Here is a 19,444-nt window from a genome sequence, read left to right as displayed (position 1 = left end):
GAATCACTTGATCCTGGGAGGAGGAGGTTGCAGTGAGCTGAGATCGCGCCATTGCACTCCAGCCTGAGTGACAGAGCAAGACTCCGTCTGAAAAAATAAATAAATAGGCCGGGCGCAGTGGCTCACGCCTGTAATCCCAGCACTTTGGGAGGCCCAGGCGGGCGGATCACGAGGTCAGAAGATCGAGACCATCCTGGCTAACACAGTGAAACCCCGTCTCTACTAAAAATATAAAAAATTAGCTGGGCGTGGTGGCCGGAGCCTGTAGTCCCAGCTACTCAGGAGGCTGAGGCAGGAGAATGGCGTGAACCTGGGAGGCAGAGCTTGCAGTGAGCCGAGATCCCGCCACTGCACTCCAGCCTGGGCGACAGAGCAAGACTCCGTCTCAAAAAATAAATAAATAAATAAATTTTTTGATACTTAATATGTGCCAGGCACTTTTCTAAGCACTTTACATAGAGTGTTTCATTTAATTCCCACAACAGTATGAGGTTAATACTATCATTATTCTCATTTTGCAGATTAGGAAATCAAGACATAGAAAAATTAAGGAATTCTCCCAAGGTCACACAGCTAATAAGTAACACATCTAGGAACTGAACCCATGCAGTCTGACTCCAAATACATACAAAAATACACATATAAATACATACACATAGGCCAGGTGTGTTGGCTCATGCCTGTAATCCCAGCACTTTGGGAGGCCAAGGTGGGCGGATCACGAGGTCAGGAATTTGAGACCAGGCTGACCAACATGGTGAAACCTCATCTCTACTAAAGATACAAAAAATTAGCCGGGCGTGGTAGCACGTGCCTGTAGCCCCAGCTACTTGGGAGGCTGAGGCAGGAGAATCACTTGAACCTGGGAGGCAGAGGTTGCAGTGAGCTGAGATCGCACCATTGCACTCCAGCCTGGGCCACGGGGCGAGAATCCGTCTCAAAAATACACACATACGTACATACATATACACATACGCATTTACTTATTTATATACATATACAGATATAGCATATATGCACAGATAATTAACATGTATAAGTCATACTCCAAAATGTTAAACATGTAGGTTAACATTTTTATTTGTGCTTTCTTTGTATTCCACATTTCCTTATTGAACACATATTAATTTTAGAACTTAAATTTTAAACTTAGAAACTTATCTTTTCCATATTCTGCTAGCAAAATATTTTTGTCTAAGCAAGGAAATACTCCAGTGTGCCATGGAGACTAATCCAATTCCCACTTGGATGAATCTTCTCCAAGATTTCCTAGCCATACAAATGCCCTGTCTCTCCCACAGTGCATTAAAATTATGGCCATCTAGTAAGGCCATTTCAAGCCCCATCTCTTTCTGAAGTCTATTCAGATATTCTTTCTTTAATTTCTGCTGCACTTAAAGAAAGTACAGAGCACAATACTTAATTGTTCTCAAATTGTTTCCTGTGTATTAGCTTTGGCTCCTCAATTGGACACCAGGTTCTTTATACACTAGCATCACGTCTCACCTTTTTGTTTTGTTTTATGTTTTTCCCCACCCTATATTACTTCTAGTACTGGCCCAACAAGAAATGTTCAATAAATATTTGATCATAGACTGACAGATGTTCTTCAAGTAACGTAACTATAGTGTAATAGGAGCTTTCTGAAAATTATGGCTAATTCATTAAGAGTGAATTGATTCCAGTGATGGAAATTCATATGATGCAAAATGTGCTGCAGAAAAGAAATTTGGCTGGGCGCAGTGGCTTACGCCTGTAATCCCAACACTTTGAGAGGCCGAGATGGGCAGATCACCTGAGGTCAGGAGTCTGAGACTGGCCTGACCAACATGGTGAAACCCCATCTCTACTAAATACAAAAAATTAGCTGGGTGTGGTGGTGCATGCCTGTAATCCCAGCTACTCGGGAGGCTGAGGCAGGAGAATTGCTTGAACCCAGGAGGCGAAGGTTGCAGTGAGCCCAGATTGCGTCATTGCACTCCAGCCTGGGCAACAAGAGTGAAATTCCATCTCAAAAAAAAAAAAAAAAAGAAAAGAAAGAAAAGAAGATTCATTTTAATACTGATTTAATTGATATCTATTATTTTAATTCACTCGGTTTAAAACTAGATTTTTCCCACAAAATTCCAGATATTAGCAATATCCCTGAAATAAATGAGAGATCCTCCTACATCACTCTAATCAAATGACAATTAATTAAGACATGAGGCATAGAAACAATTTGAGACACAAAATAAATAATGGTAATATGTGGGTTATAACACTTAAAATACAATAACTATTAATTGACAGTGATAAAACTAAGCCAAATAAACAAATAAATGTGAGAAGGGATAGTTTTTCCTTACCGAAGAATTTCCTTACTGTAGAATACTAATAAATGTAAAATTAATGAGAAAAAGAAAGTCACCATTAGGCAAACACCATAGTAGTAACTGTTACAGGCAAGATCCACCGAAGGATGCTAAACTTAGTGAGTAAAAGTTTGAGAAGAAACAGTACAGTCTCAAAGTATCTTCCCCAAGATATTTGTTAATTACAAAAGGAAAAATAACAACCCTACCATGGAAAAACCCAGCAGAAGATACCTGACAGACATCACCTTAACGAAGTGCTCAAGGTCAAGAAAGCACATCCATATCATGCACCCCCACATGAAATACTAAGAAAGGCACAACGTCACTTCTGAGGAGTTCTTTCCAAAAATGCATAACCTCAATCTAATCATGAGAAAATATCAAACAAAGTCAAACTGAGGGACATTCTACAAAATAACTAACAAGTACTCTTCAAAGTGTCCAGGTCCTGAAAGACAAAGAAGGTAGCAGAAAGCATCAGATTGGAGGTCACTAAGGGAACATGACGACAAAGCGTAATAAAGGATCCTGGCTTGGATCCTAGAACAGAAAAAGGGCATTAGTAGGAAAACTGATGAAATTAGATAAGACTTATAATTTAGATCAGGGATTGACTGACTCTGGCCTGCTGCTGCCTGTTTTTTAATTAAAGTTTTATCGGAAGACAGCCAAGATCATTCACTTACGTATTGTCTATGGCTGTTTTCTCCAATGGCAGAGCTGAGTAGTTAGGACAGAGACTGTAAGGCCTGCAAAGCCTAAAATATTTGCTATCTCAGGATCAGCACTAGGTGAGGCAAGCAGGACACCTAGGTTTAAGGAAATATCCTCTCTCTCTCTCCCTCTCTCTCTCTCTTTCTCTCTCTCTCTGTCTCTCTCAAATTTCTGTATGTGCACAACCCTAAATGTTAGTGCCTCCTTAAATTTTGCATCCTACACATCCTACACTTGCCTCATTCTAGTCCTGACTCTATCTGGTCCTTTACAAAAAAAATGTTTGCTGGACCATGGTAGGGTTAACTGTAGCAATGTTAATTTTCTGATTTTTTGGTGGTTTGTGCTTGCAGTCGGTGGCTGCGTCACTCTCTGGTAAAAGTGTGCAGTTGTTGGCCGTGACCTCTGGGCTGGGATGATCCATGCTCTCGGTAGAGGCAGGGGAGCCCAGATAGAGCCATGGCCAGTACAATGGTAGCAGTTGGACTGACCATTGCTGCTGCAGGATTTGCAGGGCATTATGTTTTGCAAGCCAGGGAGCACATGGAGCCTCAAGTAAAGCAAGGTTTTCAAAGTCTATCAAAATCTGCCTTCAGTGGTGGCTGTTACTGAGGTGAGTTGGAACCCAAAATGACAAAACAAGAAGCAGCATTAATGCTAGGGGTAAGCCCTACTGCCAATAAAGGGAAAATAAGAGATGCTCATTGATAAATTATACTCTTAAATCATAGCAGCCAAAATCAGTGAAGCTAGAGATTTACTAGAAGGTCAAGCTAAAAAATGAAGTAAATGTATGATGAATTTTAAGTTCATTTTAGTTTATGTATATGAGTACCAAGTTTTTATAATAAAATGTCTCAGAGCTACAATTTTTTTAATTTCTGATTTTGATCATTATACTTTCATTAGGTATGATGTTAACATAAAGGGAAGCTGGGTTAAGGGTATATAGGAACTCTGTTGTACTATTTTTACAACTTTTCTGTAAGTCAAAAATTATAGCAAAATAAAACATCTTAAAAATAATGCAAACTCAAGGATAGGATAAGTGTACTAAGTTCCAAGTGCAACATAACACTGTGGGGGCCAAAACAACAGCCACAACCACAACCACAACAACTTAGCGCTCTGCACCAGGCACTGTTCAAAGTGCTTTATATATCATGTATTATTTAATCTCCACAACTCTGTGAGGTGGGTACTATTTACTCCCATTTACAGGTTAGAAAACTGAGGCATAGAGGCTGGGCGCGGTGGCTCACACCTGTAATTCCAACACTTTGGGAGGCCAAGGCAGCGGATCACTTGAGGTCAGGAGTTCAAGGCCAGCCTGGACAACATGGTGAAAGCTCGTCTGTACAAAAATACAAAAATTAGCTGGGCATGGTGGCATGCACCTATAATCACTGCTACTCAGGAGGCTGAAGCAGGAGAATCACTTGAACCCAGGAGGCAGAGGCTGCAGTGAGCTGAGATCCTGCCACTGCACTCCAGCCTGGGCGACACAGTAAGACTTCATCTCAAAGAAATAAAAATTTTTTTAAAAAATCCAATATAGGGAGAAAGGCTAACTGTCTTGGAATCAATCTTTGTTAAATTGTTTTGAAATGGGGAATATATTGTTTTCTATATAACATGGAAATCCTCCCATAATTTATATATGTCATTATGTAAACTAGAAAATTAGTCTCATTGCTTGTTGTCATGGTTGTATTTTCAATTTCTGAAAGATAATTTTAAAAACTCTCTGAGAAGGAAAAGCTTCAGGATTACTGCTCTAGAACCATTAGAAAACATATAATTTTACTTTAATCAGTTTCTAGCACAAACTTTAAATTGTAAGAACTATATACCAAAGCAAAAGTATTATGTGGGTGTCTCAATTCAATTGTGATAAGTAAAATTAGAATATCAAATTGTTTTGAAATTATAACAGCTAAAATGCTTTTGGGCATGATGAGTTCTGGTTAATTTTAGAGCATCAAATGAAGGAATACCTGAAGTAAAGGCAATCTATCCAATACAAATCAAGTAAAGGAAATGTCATATTAGTCAAAAATGTCATAAAAATATTTTTAAAATGAGAAGCATACCTATAAAAAGAAGAGAAAAGCCGGGTGCGGTGGCTCACACCTGTAATCCCAGCATTTTAGGAGGCTGAGGCGGGCAGATCACGAGGTCAAGAGATGAAGACCATCTTGGCCAACACGGTGAAACCCTGTCTCTACTAAAAATACAAAAATTAGCTAGGCATGGTGGCACGTGCCTGTAGTCCCAGCTACTCAGGAAGCTGAGGCAGGAGAATCACTTGAACCCGGGAGGCGGAGGTTGCAGTGACCCGAGATTGCGCCACTGCACTCCAGCCTGGCAACAGAGCAAGACTCCATCTCAAAAAAACAAAAAACAGAGAAAAAATGACATATATATATATATATATATATATATATATAAAGAAGTGACAATATTATGACAAACATTTCATTAAAAATAAATAATTGTTATCTAGATATGATATGCCATTGACAGACCAGTAAAATACATCCAGTAAAAGGAATGTTGAGACAAGGAAGTATGACTCTACCTGGTAACCATATTTTGAACATTACACATTAACAGTGAGATTATTTTCTGTGAGGCTGTCCAAAATGAATCCTCCTTCTATGTAGACTGAAAAGACAACAGCATAACTTCAAAAGACTGACTATGCAGCCATAAAAAAGAATGAGTTCATGTCCTTTGCAGGGACATGGATGAAGCTGGAAACCAGCATTCTCAGCAAACTAACACAGGAACAGAAAACCAAACACCGCATGTTCTCACTCATCTCATTGGGAGATGAACAATGAGAACACATGGACACAGGGAGGGGAACATCACACACTGGGGTCTGTCAGGGGGTGGGGGAGAAGGGGAGGGACAGCATTAGGACAAATACCTAATGTATGCGGGGCTTAAAACCTAGATGACGGGTTGATAGGTGCAGCAAACCACCCTGGCACATGTGTACCTATGTAACAAACCTGCACATTCTGCACATGGATCCCAGAACTTAAAGTAAAATTTAAAAAAAAAAAAAAAAGAACTGACTAAATAGGTCACAAGATTATGGAGATATAATAACCCTAACTGTATAAGCTACCATGTATTTTTTTAAATCCAAATTGTCAGCCTTATCAAGTTAAATTATATTCCTTTGATTTTAAATTATTCCTTCAAAAATTGTTTGATGATAGTATAATTTCAACTGTGAATAACACATGGTAAAGATGGTAATAAGCTTTCTCAATTGCTGTAAGCAAATCACCACCAACATAAACAAGAGTAACACATTCTTGAGAAGAAATATGCAACTAAAAGACCATTATAAGCTATTCCGGGGGTGGGGCAGTTTTTTTAATTTCAACGCGTCTAAGATAACTTCCTCAGCATGGCAAAAATAGAGATTTTAATCCTTTGTGTCCAATAATGCATTCTATTCTTAAAACAAAACTAAGTATATTTTATTAATGAACTACTGCCTTTATGAAACAACAATAAATATAAAAACATTTTGCTTTAAAATGTTAATTTTACTACTTAGATTTTAATAAAAATAAATAAAACAAAATATATTAATTATAAAACATAAATATATCCTAATAACATGATTTAATAATATATAATTTAATAATGAATATATTTTATATTAATCTCAACATTATTTGAAATATTGAAAAACTGGAAATAAAATATTTAACAATAAGAATAATTCAACTGTGGTAACACAGTAAAATAAAATATTTTGCAACCACTAAAAAGTGTACAAGGAAAGTTTAATAGCATGGAAAATTCCTTGTTATAACACGAATGGGTAAAAAGCAGGAATCAACAAGTACATATAATATCCTCCCAAACATGTCTTTAAAGAATATACATAGAAAGAATACTGGAGATTAATATGCCAAAATATTAATAGTGTTATCCTTGGGAGAGAGAATTATAAATGATTTTTCCATAATTTAAAAAACCTCTACAACCTTTATAATTGTTTATTGGGCACTTTAAAATTTTTGTTTTCTTACAGATCCAGTGAACAGCTACAGAGTTTTCACATGTTTTGTTTCAGAAGCCACCCTTTCAAGAAGTAATTTCTGTCACACAATTTGAAATATTAACATAAAAGGATGCTTCTTTGTTTATATTTTGACTGCTCACATAGGAGTACACATTTTAATAAAATATATTAAAATCCCTAATTTTATAAGAAATTTCATTTCAACTCAATTATGAGTCACCATAATAAAGGTATAGCTTATATATACTGTGAAACACTGCCATCAGAAATTACAATAAAATTTCAAATATTTATTTTTAATATACTATATTGTGAAACAGAGCATATGGCCATGTGCCGGAATATACATATTTAATCAGAAGCTTCCACAAAATTCCCATAGGACACTATTCAAGTAAAAACCCAACATACATTTAAATTCTTAACTTTCTCTGAGCCAAAAGTGCTTTAAAACAACACAAGGTTAGGTTTGTAGGCAATGTGACTAAAAATTCAAAGTTAAAACCTTAAATAAAAACTTGAAATACTATTGTGAAAAAGAATACTGTTGTGATAAAAACATTATCCACTGTCTTACCGAAGATAGTTCATCACATCCCAGTAATGTGTAGTAATCTTCAGTATCTTCTGACCTGTAATTCAGTATTGCATCCATTTAGATGACTTAAATCAGTCCTTCTTCCCTCGGAAACAAGAGGAACAGTGAGCTTCAAATTAACAGGAAAAAACTCTTTAAATCTGAATTAGAGCAGCACGTTCCAAACAGCAAAAACTAGCTTTAAGACTGGCCACAGTCAATACACCAGATGTCATCCTAGACCTTTGTAAACTCTGCCTCTCATTGGCTGTTTACAGAGAAGAAAAGAACAGTCCACGTGTCTATTATTGCAGTGCTGCCTGGGATCTGTAGTTTGAGTTTATATAAGAGATGCATGTGAACCATTTGTCTTATGAGTTAATAAAGACTGTCTATTTTCAGAAACTTGCCACATTAGCCACCTCTCCATCTCCTATATATTTTTGTCTTTATCCTTTAAAAAAAAAAAAGAAAAAAAATTTGAAGCAATGTGGTAAAATCTTAGGATGTGTTAATAAGGATAATGGGAGCTTTTCTGAGTGTTTAAAATACTTAATTTTATTTATTTGTTTATTTTCAGACAAGGTCTCACTCTGTCACCCAGGCTGGAGTGCAGTGGTGCAGTCTCAGCTCACTGCAACCTCCATCTCCCTGGCTCAAACGATCCTCCCACCTCAGCCTCCCGAGTAGCTGGGACCACAGGCACATAGCACCATGTCCGGCTAATTTTTGGTTTTTGTTTTGTTATGTTTTAAGAGAAGAGGGTTTTCCCATGTTGCCCAGCCTGGTCTCAAACCTGTGAGCTCAAAGCGATCTGCCTGCTTCGGCCTCCCAACGTGCTGGGATTACAGGCATAAGCCACGGCGCCCAGCCAATAACACAGTCTTGATTTTTATGGAGCTTACGTTCTGATGGAGGAAGACAGCTGAAAAACATGCAAAAAAACCCCACAATCATTTAAAATAGTGATTTGTAGGCCAGGCATGGTGGCCCACACCTGTAGTCCAGCTACTTGGGAGGCTGAGGCAGAAGAATCACTTGGACCTGGGAGGCAGAGGCTGCAGTGAGCCGAGATGGTGCCACTGCACTCCAGACTGGGCTACAGAGCAAGACTCCATCTCAAAAAATAAAAAAAAAAAACAGTGATTTGTGCTTTAGAGAAAATAAAATAGGACAATGAGAAGAACCGATGATAACTCGAGTCAGATGGCTGTGCTATTTCTCCTGGGTTGCTTCTCCAGACTCAGGAGTGTCTCTGGTCTGAGGTGGGTCCAGGCAATTTATGTTTCAGTTCATTTTGGCCCTAAGAAACACAGTTCAGTTCTGGGATTTAGAGAACAAGGTGAATGGTCAGGGACACAACACTTTGACTGCCTTAACACTTTTTTTGTTTCATTTTTCAGAGAGTCAGGGTCTTGCCATATTGCCCAGATTGGTCTTAAACCCCTGGACTCAAGTGATCCTCCCACTTTGGCCTCCCAAAGTGCTGAGATTACAGATGTGAGCCAACATGCCTGGCCCTTAACACTTTAAATTCCCCCACCTGAGGGGAAAAAATAGTTTTTCTTTTAGCCCACCTATATCTTTTTAAAGGTTTATATCTGAAGAGAAGCAAGAAAAAGCACTGAAGCACCATTTTTACCAATCCTTCATTGTACATACTGTCTTGCTAAAAGTTCTATATAGAATTTTAAGGCCAGGCACAGTGGCTCATGCCATAATCCCAGCACTTTGGGAGACTGAGGAGGGCGGATCACGAGGTCGGGGGTTCGAGACCAGCCTGACCAACATGATGAAATCCTGTCTCTACTAAAAATACAAAAATTAGCCGGGCGTGGTGGCACACACCTGTAGTCCCAGCTACTCAGGAGGCTGAGGCAGGAGGATTGCTTGAATCTGGGAGGCGGAGGTTGCAGTGAGCCGAGATCGTGCCACTGGACTCCAGCCTGGGTGACAGAGCGAGGCTCCATCTCAAAAAAAAAAAAAAAAAAAAAAGAATTTTAAAGTACAATTAATTTTGTTTTAGAAGTTTCACTACATCCTTTAAGGTATTTAAAGTTATATTTGCATATCACAATATCTTGATCTAAAACACTGATAAATGGCCTTTTAATGATGTGAAGTTGCCATGGTGGAAAGCAGTATGGTGGTTCCTCAAAAAGGTAAACATAGAACTACCATGTGACCCCACAATTCCACTTCTGGGTAAATACACAAAAGAATTGAAAGCAGGAATTTGAAAAGATATTTATATACTCATGTTCATCAAGGCATTAGTCATAATAGCCAAAAAGTGGAGGCAATGCAAGTGTCCATCAACGGATGACTAAACAAATGGAATGTTAGGGCTGGGCATGGTGGCTCACACCTGTAATCCCAGAACTTTGGGAGGCCGAAGCAGGCAGATCACTTGAGACCAGGAGTTTAAGACCAGGCTGGCCAACATGGCAAAACTTCATCTCTACTGAAAATACAAAAAAGTTAGCCGGGTGTGGTGGCACATGCCTGTAATTTCAGCTACTTGGGAGGCTGAGGCACAAGAATTGCTTGAACCCAGGAGGTCAAGGCTGCAATGAGCTGAGATCGCGCCTCTGCACTCCAGCCTGGGTGACAGAGCAAGACCTTGTCTAAAACAAACAAACAAAAAAGTGTGGTATTGGCCAGGTGCAGTCGCTCACGCCTGTAATCACAGCACTTTGAGAGAGCAAGGCAGGAGGATTGTTTGAGCCCAGGAGTTCAAAACCAGCCTCGGCAACATAGTGAGACTCTGTCCCTATTTTTATATTAATAATATAATTTGTTTTTTTTGAGACAGAGTTTCACTCTTGTTGCCCACGCTGAAGTGCAATGGTGTGATCTTGGCTCATCGCAACCTCCGCCTCCGGGGTTCAAGTTATTCTCCTGCCTCAGCCTCCCGAGTAGCTGGGATTACAGGCATGTGCCACCATGCCCGACTAATTTTGTATTTTTAGTAGAGATGGGGTTTCTCCATGTTGGTCAGGCTGGTCTCGAACTCCAGACCTCAGGTGATCCACCTGCCATGGCCTCCCAAAGTGCTGGGATTACAGGGGTGAGCCACTGCACCTGGCTTAAAAGTTTTTAAAGTGTGTGGTATCTTCCCCCTGGCTCTGTTACTCCTGTTCTCACCATGTAACGTGCCTGCTCCCACTTCACCTTCTGCCATAAGTAAAAGCTCCCTGAAGCCTCCCCAGAAGCTGAACAGATGCTGGCTCCGTGCTTCCACATTCTGCAGAACTGTGAGCCAATTAAACCTCTTTTCAGTATAAATTACCAAGTCTCAGGTATTCCTTCGTAGCAATGCAAGAATGGCCTAACACAAAAAATTGGTACCAAAGAGTGGGGCCTTGGTATAAAGACACCTGACAAAGTGGGAGCAGCTTTGAAACTGGGTAATGGGCAGAGGCTGGAAGACTTTGGAGGGCTCACAAGAAGACAGGAAGATGAGGGAAAGTTTGGAACTCCTGTGAGACTGGTTAAATGGTTGTGACCAAAATGCTGACGGTGATATGGACAGTGAAGTCCAGGCTAATGAGGTCTCAGATGGAAATGAGGAACTTATTGAGAACCGGAATAAAGGTCACCCTTGTTATGCCTTACTAAGGAACATAGCTATATGGTATTCATGCCCTAGGAATCTGTGGAAGTTTGAACTTTGATGACTTAGGGTATCTGGCAGAAGAAATTTCTAGGCAGCAAAGTGTTCAAGAAGTGACCTGGCTGCTTCTAACAGCCTATCCTCAGATGCAGAAGCAAAGAAATGACTTAAAGTTGGAACTTATATGTAAAGGGAAAGCAGAATGTAAAAGTTTGGAAAATTTGCAACCTAGCCATGTGGTAGAAAACAAAAACCCATTTTCAGGGCCAGAATCTAAGCAGACTGCAGCAGAGCAACCACTTTCTAAAGAGATTTGCATAAATGAAAGGGAGCCAGGTGCTGATAGCCAAGACAATGAGAAAAAAACCTCAAAGGCATTTCAGAGATCTAAGAGGCAGCCCTTCTCATCACAGGCCTAGAGGCCCAGGAGAAAAGAATGATTTAGGTGGCCAGGCTCAGGGTCCTGCTTCCCCGTACCACCATGGGAGGCTGCTTCCTGCATCCAGCCACTTCAGCCCCAGCCTCAGCTCAAAGGGGCCCAGGTACAGCTCAGCCCACAGCTCTGAAGGGTGCAAGCTGTAAGCCTTGGTGGCTTCCATGTGGTGTTAAGCCTGCAGGTGTTCAGAATGCAAGAGTGAAGGAGGTTTGGCAGCTTCCTCCTAGATTTCAGAGAATATATAAGAAAGCCTGGGTACCCTAGCAGAAGCCTACCACAGGGACAGAGCCCTCACCAAAAGCCTCTACTAGGGCAGTGCAGAGGGGAAATGGGAGGTTGGAACTTTAATACAGTTTGGAAAGTGTCCCTGCCTGAATCTCATGTTGAATTGTAATCCTCAGTATTGGAGGTAAGGCCTGGTGGGAAGTGATCAGATCATGGTATTGGATTTCTCATGAATGGTTGAGCATCATCCTCTTGATGCTTTCCTCACAAAAGTGAGTGACTTCTCTGAGATCTGGCTATTTAAAAGTGTGTATCACTTCGCTCTCTCTCTCTCTTGCTCCTGCTCCCACCATAGGAGATGCCTGCTCCCCCTTCACCTTCTGCTGTGATTGGAAGCTTCCTGAGGTATCCCCAGAAGCAGATGCCTGTGTTATGTTCCCTGTGCAGCCCGCAGAACCATAAGCCAATTAAATCTCTTTTCTTTATAAATTACCCAGTCCCAGGTATTTCTTTTCTTTTCTTTTCTTTTCTTTTTTGAGATGGAGTCTCACTCTGTCGCCCATGCTGGAGTGCAATGGCACAATGTCAGCTCACTGCAACCTCTGCCTCCTGGGTTCAAGCAATTCTCTGCCTCAGCCTCCTGAGTAGCTGGGATTACAGGCGCCTGCCACCACACCTGGCTAATTTTTTGTATTTTTTAGTAGAGATGGGATTTCACCATCTTGGCCAGGCTGGTCTTGAACTCCTGACCTCGTGATCCACCCACCTTGGCCTCTCAAAGTGCTGGATTACAGGCATGAGCCAATGTACCCAGCCTCAGGTATTTCTTTATTTTATTTTTTTTGTGTGATGGAGTCTCGCTCTGTCACCCAGGCTGGAGTGCAATGGCACAATCTTGGCTCACCACAACCTCCGCCTCCCGGGTTCAAGAGATTCTTCTGCCTCAGCCTCTCAAGTAGCTGGGACTACAGGCACACGCAACCATGCCCAGCTAATTTTTGTATTTTTAGTAGGGACCAGGTTTCACCATACTGACCAGTCTGGTTTTGAACTCCTGACCTTGTGATCCACCCGCCTCAGCCTCCCAAAGTGCTGGGATTACAGACGTGAGCCACTGCACCTGGCCAGTTATTTCTTTATAAAAATGTGGGAATGGCCTAATACAAACCCCCACAGAGTCCCCACTGGGGCACTGCCTAGTGAAGCTGTGGGAATAGGGCCCCCACCTTCCAGGCCCAGAGTGGTAGATCCACTGGCAGCTCACACCCTGCACCTGGAAAAGTCACAGGCACTCAACTCCAACCCAGGAGAGAGCAGCCTGCAAAGCCACAAGGGCAGGGCTGCCCAAGGGCTTGGGAGCCCGCTCCTCACAGCAGTGTGCCAAGGATGTGAGACATGGTGTCAAGAATTATTTTGGAGCTTTAAAATTTAATGAGTGTCCTGCTGGGTTTCAGGCTTGCTTGGGACTTGTTGCTCCTTTCTTTTTTTTTTCCTTTTTTTTTTTTGAGACGGAGTCTTGCTCTGTTGCCCAGACTGAAGTGCAGTGGCATGATCTCGGCTCACTGCAACCTGCACCTCCCAGGTTCAAGCTATTCCCCTGCCTCATCCTCCCTGAGTAGCTGGGATTACAGGCATGTGCCATCACACCCGGCTAATTTTTGTATTTTTAGTAGAGACGGGGTTTCACCATGTTGGCCAAGCTGGTTTTCAACTCCTGACATCGGGTGATCCACCCTCCTCAGCCTCCCAAGGTGCAGGGATTACAGGCATGAGCCACAGCACCCGGCTCGTTGCTCCTTTCTTTTAGCTGATTTCTTCCTTTTGGAAAGGGAGTGTTTACCCAATGCCTGTATCTCCACGTATCTTGGAAGTAAATAACTTGTCTTTGATTTCAGAAGTTCATAGGTGGAAGGAACTTGGCTTGAGTCTCAGATAAGACTTTGGACTTGGGACTTCTGAGTTAATGCTGGAATGAATTAAGACTTTGGGGAACTATGGGCAGGGGATAATTGTATTCAGCAACGTGAGAAGAATATGAGATCTAAGGGGTCAAGGTAGAATGATGCAGTTTAGATGTTGTCCCCTCTAAATCTCATGTTGAATTGTAATCCCCAGTGCTGGAGGCAGGGCCTGGTAGGAGGTGATAGGATCATGGAGCCAGATTTCTCATGAATGGTTTAGTGCCATCCTCCTGGTGCTGTCCTCAGAATAGTGAGCGAATTCTCATAAGATCTGGCTGTTCAAGTTCATCAATTATGTGAAGAATTGCTTCCGGATGACTGACCAAGAGGCTATTCAAGATCTCTGGCAGTGGAGGAAGTCTCTTTAAGAAAATAGTTTAAACAATTTGTTAAAAATTTTCCGTCTAATTTCATTTCTGTAACAGTTGATATCTGGCTGTCCTTTTTATAATGCAGAGTGAGAACTTTCCCTACCGTGTTTGATAAATGTTGTCCAGGTTCTATTGCCAAGAATGTGTTGTCCAAAATGCCTGTTTAGTTTTTAAAGATGGAACTCCACCCTTTGCTTGGTTTTAAGTATGTATGGAATGTTATGATAGGACATAGTAGTAGCAGTGGTCAGACATGGAAATGGTGGGGAGACAAAAATATACATGTGAAATAAAACTCAGTATTTTAATTAAAAAAAAAAAAAAAAAGATCTGGCTGTTTAAAAGTGTGTGGCATGGCATCTTCCCCCTCACTCTCTTGTTCCTGTTCTTGCCATGTGACATTCCTGCTCCTGCTTTGCCTTCTGCCATGAGTAAAAGCTCTCTGAGGCCTCCCCAGTAGCCAAGCAGATGCTGGCTCCATGCTTGTACAGCCTTCAGGACCACGAGCCAATTAAAACTCTTTTCTTGGCTGAGTGCCACAGCTCATGCCTGTAGTTACAGCACTTTGGGAGGCCGAGGCGGGTGGATCACTTGAGCTCACGAGTTCGAGACCAGCCTGGGCAACATGGCAAAATCCCATCTCTACAAAAAATACAAAAATTAGCTAGGCATGGTGGCGTATGCCTGTAGTCCCAGCTATTCCAGAGGCCGAGGTGGGAGGATCACTTGAGCCCAGGAGCTCAAGGCTGTAGTGAGCCACAATCATGCCACTGCACCCAGCCTGGGTGACAGAGTGAGAACCTGTCTCAATTAAAAGTAAAAATATATATATATTCTTTATAAATTACCCAGGTTCAGGTATTCCCTCATAGCAATGCAAGTATGGCCTAAGACAATGTGATTTTTAGGAACATTTTAACCCAGGAATTCATAGAAGCACTCACAAAATAAACGAAAAGCAGGAGAAAGGAGCAAAACACATAAGCTATCATACAGAGATGGAAATGTCCATTGTGTGTTCAGTTAAAGGTAAGGAAAATAACCTTATGGCAAGGTATGTTGGAGAGATCGCCTTTAATATTGGGATTGAACAGAAGACCTGGGCCAGAATGTAGAAAGCCTTGATGATCAGGTGGAAGACACTGAGTGAGTATGGATGCAAGAGGAACTGTTGTAGGTTCTTGAGCAAGTCAATAACATGTTAAACTCAGAGCTTTTAAGATCAGTCTGGTCAGCCAGGCGCGGGGGCTCATGCCTGTAATCCTAGCACTTTGGGAAGCCCAGGTGGGTGGATCACGGGGTCAGGGGTTCAAGACCAACCTGACCAACATGGTGAAACCCTGTCTCCACTAAAAATACAAAAATTAGCCAGGCATGGTAGCTCACACCTGTCATCACAGCTACTCGGGGGATCACTTGAACCTGGGAGGCAGAGGTTGCAGTGAGCTGAGAACGCACCACTGCACTCCAGCCTGGTCAACAGAGCGAGGTTCCATCTGAAAAAAAAAATATAATAATAATAATATAAATTTATTTCATACATTTATGGAGGCTTGGAAGTTCAAGATAAAGGTGCCAGCAGATTCAGTGTCTGGTAAGGCTTACTCTTTGCTTCATAAATGACACCTTGTTGCTGTGTCCTGACATGACGAAAAGGGCAAGGCAGCTCCCTTCAACCTTTTATAAGGGCACTAATCCCTCATGAATCCCATTCATGAACACAAAGCCCTCGTGATTTAATCACTTCCCAAAAGGCCCAACTTCTTAATTCCATCACAATAAGGATTCAATTCCAACATAAATTTTGGAGGGACACACTCAAACCATAGCAATACACTTCTGAATCTTAGTGCTTTTTTTTCCTTTTCACTTGATTGTCTCATTCTTTTCAACATCTGCACAGCATTCCACCCTGGTCATACAACATTTTATTTAAGTGTCTTTTTTTTTTTTTTTTTTTTTGAGATGGAGTCTCGCTCTGTCGCCCAGGCTGGAGTGCAGTGGTGCGATCTCAGCTCACTGCAACCTCCGCCTTCTGGGTTACCTCAGCCTCCCGAGTAGCTGGGACTACAGGCACGTGTCACCACACCCAGCTAATTTTTTGTATTTTTAGTAGAGGGGTTTCACCGTGTTAGCCAGTATGGTCTCGATCTCCCGACCTCGTGATCTGCCCGCCTCAGCCTCCCAAAGTGCTGGGATTACAGGTGTGAGCCACCATGCCCGGCCTAACCAGTGTCTTTTTTAAGTTGCATATGGATTAGAAAATTTTCATTACTTATTTTAATAAATATTGGCATTGGATATTGTTCAGAAAAAGCAATAATACAAGATGAGCAGATGTTTTGAGGAAAGTTGGAGTGCCATTTTGTTATTCCTGCTCTGTTCCCCAAAACTAACTTTCAAACCTGTTGCAGCATCTTATGGTAGGGTATAATTTTAATATTCTTTGGGATTTTCTCTCCATCTATAGAGGTAACAAAAATCATGACAAGACCACTAGCTAATCTTTTGGAGAAATGATAAATAAGAAAGCTAGAGCCACTCCTCCTTATACCAAAATAAATTACAGAAAAATCAAATAACTCAGAAGCCATGGAAAAAAATCTCATGAGCATAACTATATAAAAATTAAGTGGCCTGGTGCGGTGGCCCACGCCTGTAATCCCAGCACTTTGGGAGGTCAAGGCAGGTGGATCACTTGAGCCCCAGAGTTTGAGACCAGCCTAGGCAACATGGCAAGACTCAGTCTCTACAAAAAAAAAAAAAAAAAAAAAAGCGCTTGTATCCCAGCGAGCTACTCGGGAGGCTGAGGCAGGAGGATCACTTGAGTCTGGGGAAGTCCAAGCTGCAGTGAGCTGAGATCATGCCACTGCACTCCAGCCTGGGCGACAGAGCAAGACCCTGTCTCAAAAAAAAAAAGTAAGCACATTTTTGTGACCAAAAAAATACAAAAGCAAAATCAGAAGGCAAACAATATACAAAGAAAAAAATTTCATAATTCTCATAACAGACAAAAGACTAACTTCCTTAATATACAAGTGCAGACAAATCAATTTTAAAAAGATGAACAACACAATAGAAAAATAAGCCAAAAATGCCAGGCTTGGTGGCTCACGCCTGTAATCCCAGCACTTTAGGAGGCCGAGGCGGGCGGATCACCAGGTCAGGAGATCGAGACCATCTTGGCTAACACGGTGAAACCCCGTCGCTACTAAAAATACAAAAAAAACAAAATTAGCCGGGCATGGTGGCAGGCACCTGTAGTCCCAGCTACTCGGGAGGCTGAGGCAGGAGAATAGTGTGAACCCGGGAGGCGGAGCTTGCAGTGAGCCGAGATCGCGCCACTGCACTCCAGCCTGGGCGACAGAGCGAGACTCCATCTCAAAAAAAAAAAAGAAAAGAAAAGAAAATTAAGCCAAAAATACAACTACTTTCAGAAATACAAACGGCCAATAAACATACAAATAGTAGTGCAACCTCACTAATAATTATGAAACTGCAAATCAATCCAAAGAGGATAAAGTTGTTCATCTCTCAGATTAGCAAAGGTTTGATAATACCCATGCTAGAAAACAGAAATGAGGAAGAAAGCATGTCCATACATTGCTGGATGACAGTGTAAACTGGTACAATTTGGCAAATTGGTGTATTTATCACCTTTTATAAAGCATATCTATCCTAGACAGGGCAATTTTGTCTCCACAAATTCAGCTTGTGGATATACACCAAAATATGTTCAAGAGGACCACTGCAGCGTTGTTTGCAACAGGAAAAAATATATATACAACAAAATGTTCATCGGTGGAGTGGAGGAGGGCAGGAGATGAATAAATTATGCTATTTGTAGGATGAACTACTATATTGCCAGTGAAAAGAGAAGATAGCTTTTTATGTGCAAGTATGGAAAGATGTCTAACGAGTGCTATCAAATGAAAAAACAGGTTTGAGAAGAGTATTACAGTATTATCTCTATTGTGTACTTTTTAATAGTATGTACATTTGCACTTGTAATTTTTTCTAAAGATAACTGCCTTTAAAAAGCAAGCAACAGGCTGGGAGCAGTGGCTCATGCCTATAATCCCAGCACTTTGGAAGGCCAAGGTGCGCAGATCATGAGGTCAGGAGTTCAAGACCAACCTGGCCAACAGGGTGAAATCCCCATCTCTACTTAAAAAAAAAAAGCAAAACTTAGCGTGGCATGGCGGTGCGTTCCTGTAATCCCAGCAGCTACTCGGGAGACTGAGGCAGGTGAATTTTTTTAACCGGGACCCGGGAGGTGGAGGTGCAGTGAGCCAAGATCGTGCCACTGAACTCCAGCCTGGATTACAGACCGAGACTCCGTCTCAAAAAAAAAAAAAAAAAAAAGCAAGCAGCAGGCCGGGCGAAGTGGCTCATGCCTATAATCCCAGAACTTTGGGAGGCCAAGGCGGGTGGATCACCTGATTGAGGTCAGGAGTTCCAGACTAGCCTGGCCAACATGGTGAAACTCCGTCTCTACTACTACTACTACTAATAATTAGCTGGGAGTGGTGGCGCACACCTGTAATCTCAGCTTCTAGGGAGGCTGAGGCAGGAGAATCGCTTGAACCCGGGAGGGGAAGGTTACAGTGAGCCGAGATCGCGCCGTTGCATTCCAGCTTGGGCAACAAGATCCAAAGTTCATCTCAAAAAAAAAAAGCAAGCAACAGTATTCTTTTAGGGGAGGAACTGGGCAGGTACTCAAAAGAAGATTTTCATTTCCTTTTATACTTTTTTAACTGTGTGAAGTCGATGTAGTCATCCCATAATTTTTCTTCTGTACGGAAGAATATAGCGTATAGTAGAAATTATGTAGACCTTTTTAACAGAGTTAAAGCTCTGTGGAGGCCGGGCGCGGTGGCTCACGCCTGTAATCCCAGCACTTTGGGAGGCCAAGGCGGGTGGATCACTTGAGATCAAGAGTTCCAGACCAGCCTGGCCAGAATGGTGAAACCCCATCGCTACTAAAAATACAGAAATTAGCCGGGTGTGGTGGCGGGCGCCTATAGTCCCGGCTACTCCGGTGCCTGAGGCAGGAGAATTGCTTGACCAGGCAGGCGGGGGTTGCAGTGAGCCGAGATGGCGCCACTGCACTCCAGCCTGGGCAACAGAGTG

General features: G+C 41.8%; 1 protein-coding gene and 1 pseudogene across 1 annotated transcript in view; one reads left to right on the top strand and one right to left on the bottom strand.

Moving 5' to 3' along the window:
* Window positions 1–7,959, bottom strand: part of DNAJC12 (DnaJ heat shock protein family (Hsp40) member C12) — a 43,672-nt gene extending 35,713 nt beyond the window's left edge. Inside the window, exon 1 of the mRNA XM_002820896.6 lies at window positions 7,703–7,959. Coding sequence (XP_002820942.1) covers window positions 7,703–7,780 — 78 coding nt within the window. The 5' untranslated portion in view covers window positions 7,781–7,959. The remainder of the gene's footprint in view (window positions 1–7,702) is intronic.
* LOC100444991 (mitochondrial import inner membrane translocase subunit TIM14-like) lies at window positions 3,531–3,926 on the top strand (annotated as a pseudogene).
* Window positions 7,960–19,444: the final 11,485 nt, after the last annotated feature.

The sequence above is a fragment of the Pongo abelii genome, chromosome 8 (genome assembly GCF_028885655.2).
Source record: "Pongo abelii isolate AG06213 chromosome 8, NHGRI_mPonAbe1-v2.0_pri, whole genome shotgun sequence".
NCBI classification, from domain to species: Eukaryota; Metazoa; Chordata; class Mammalia; order Primates; family Hominidae; genus Pongo; species Pongo abelii.
The sequence above is the reverse complement of the archived record's forward strand: the minus strand, read 5'-3'. Positions and strand labels throughout refer to the sequence as shown.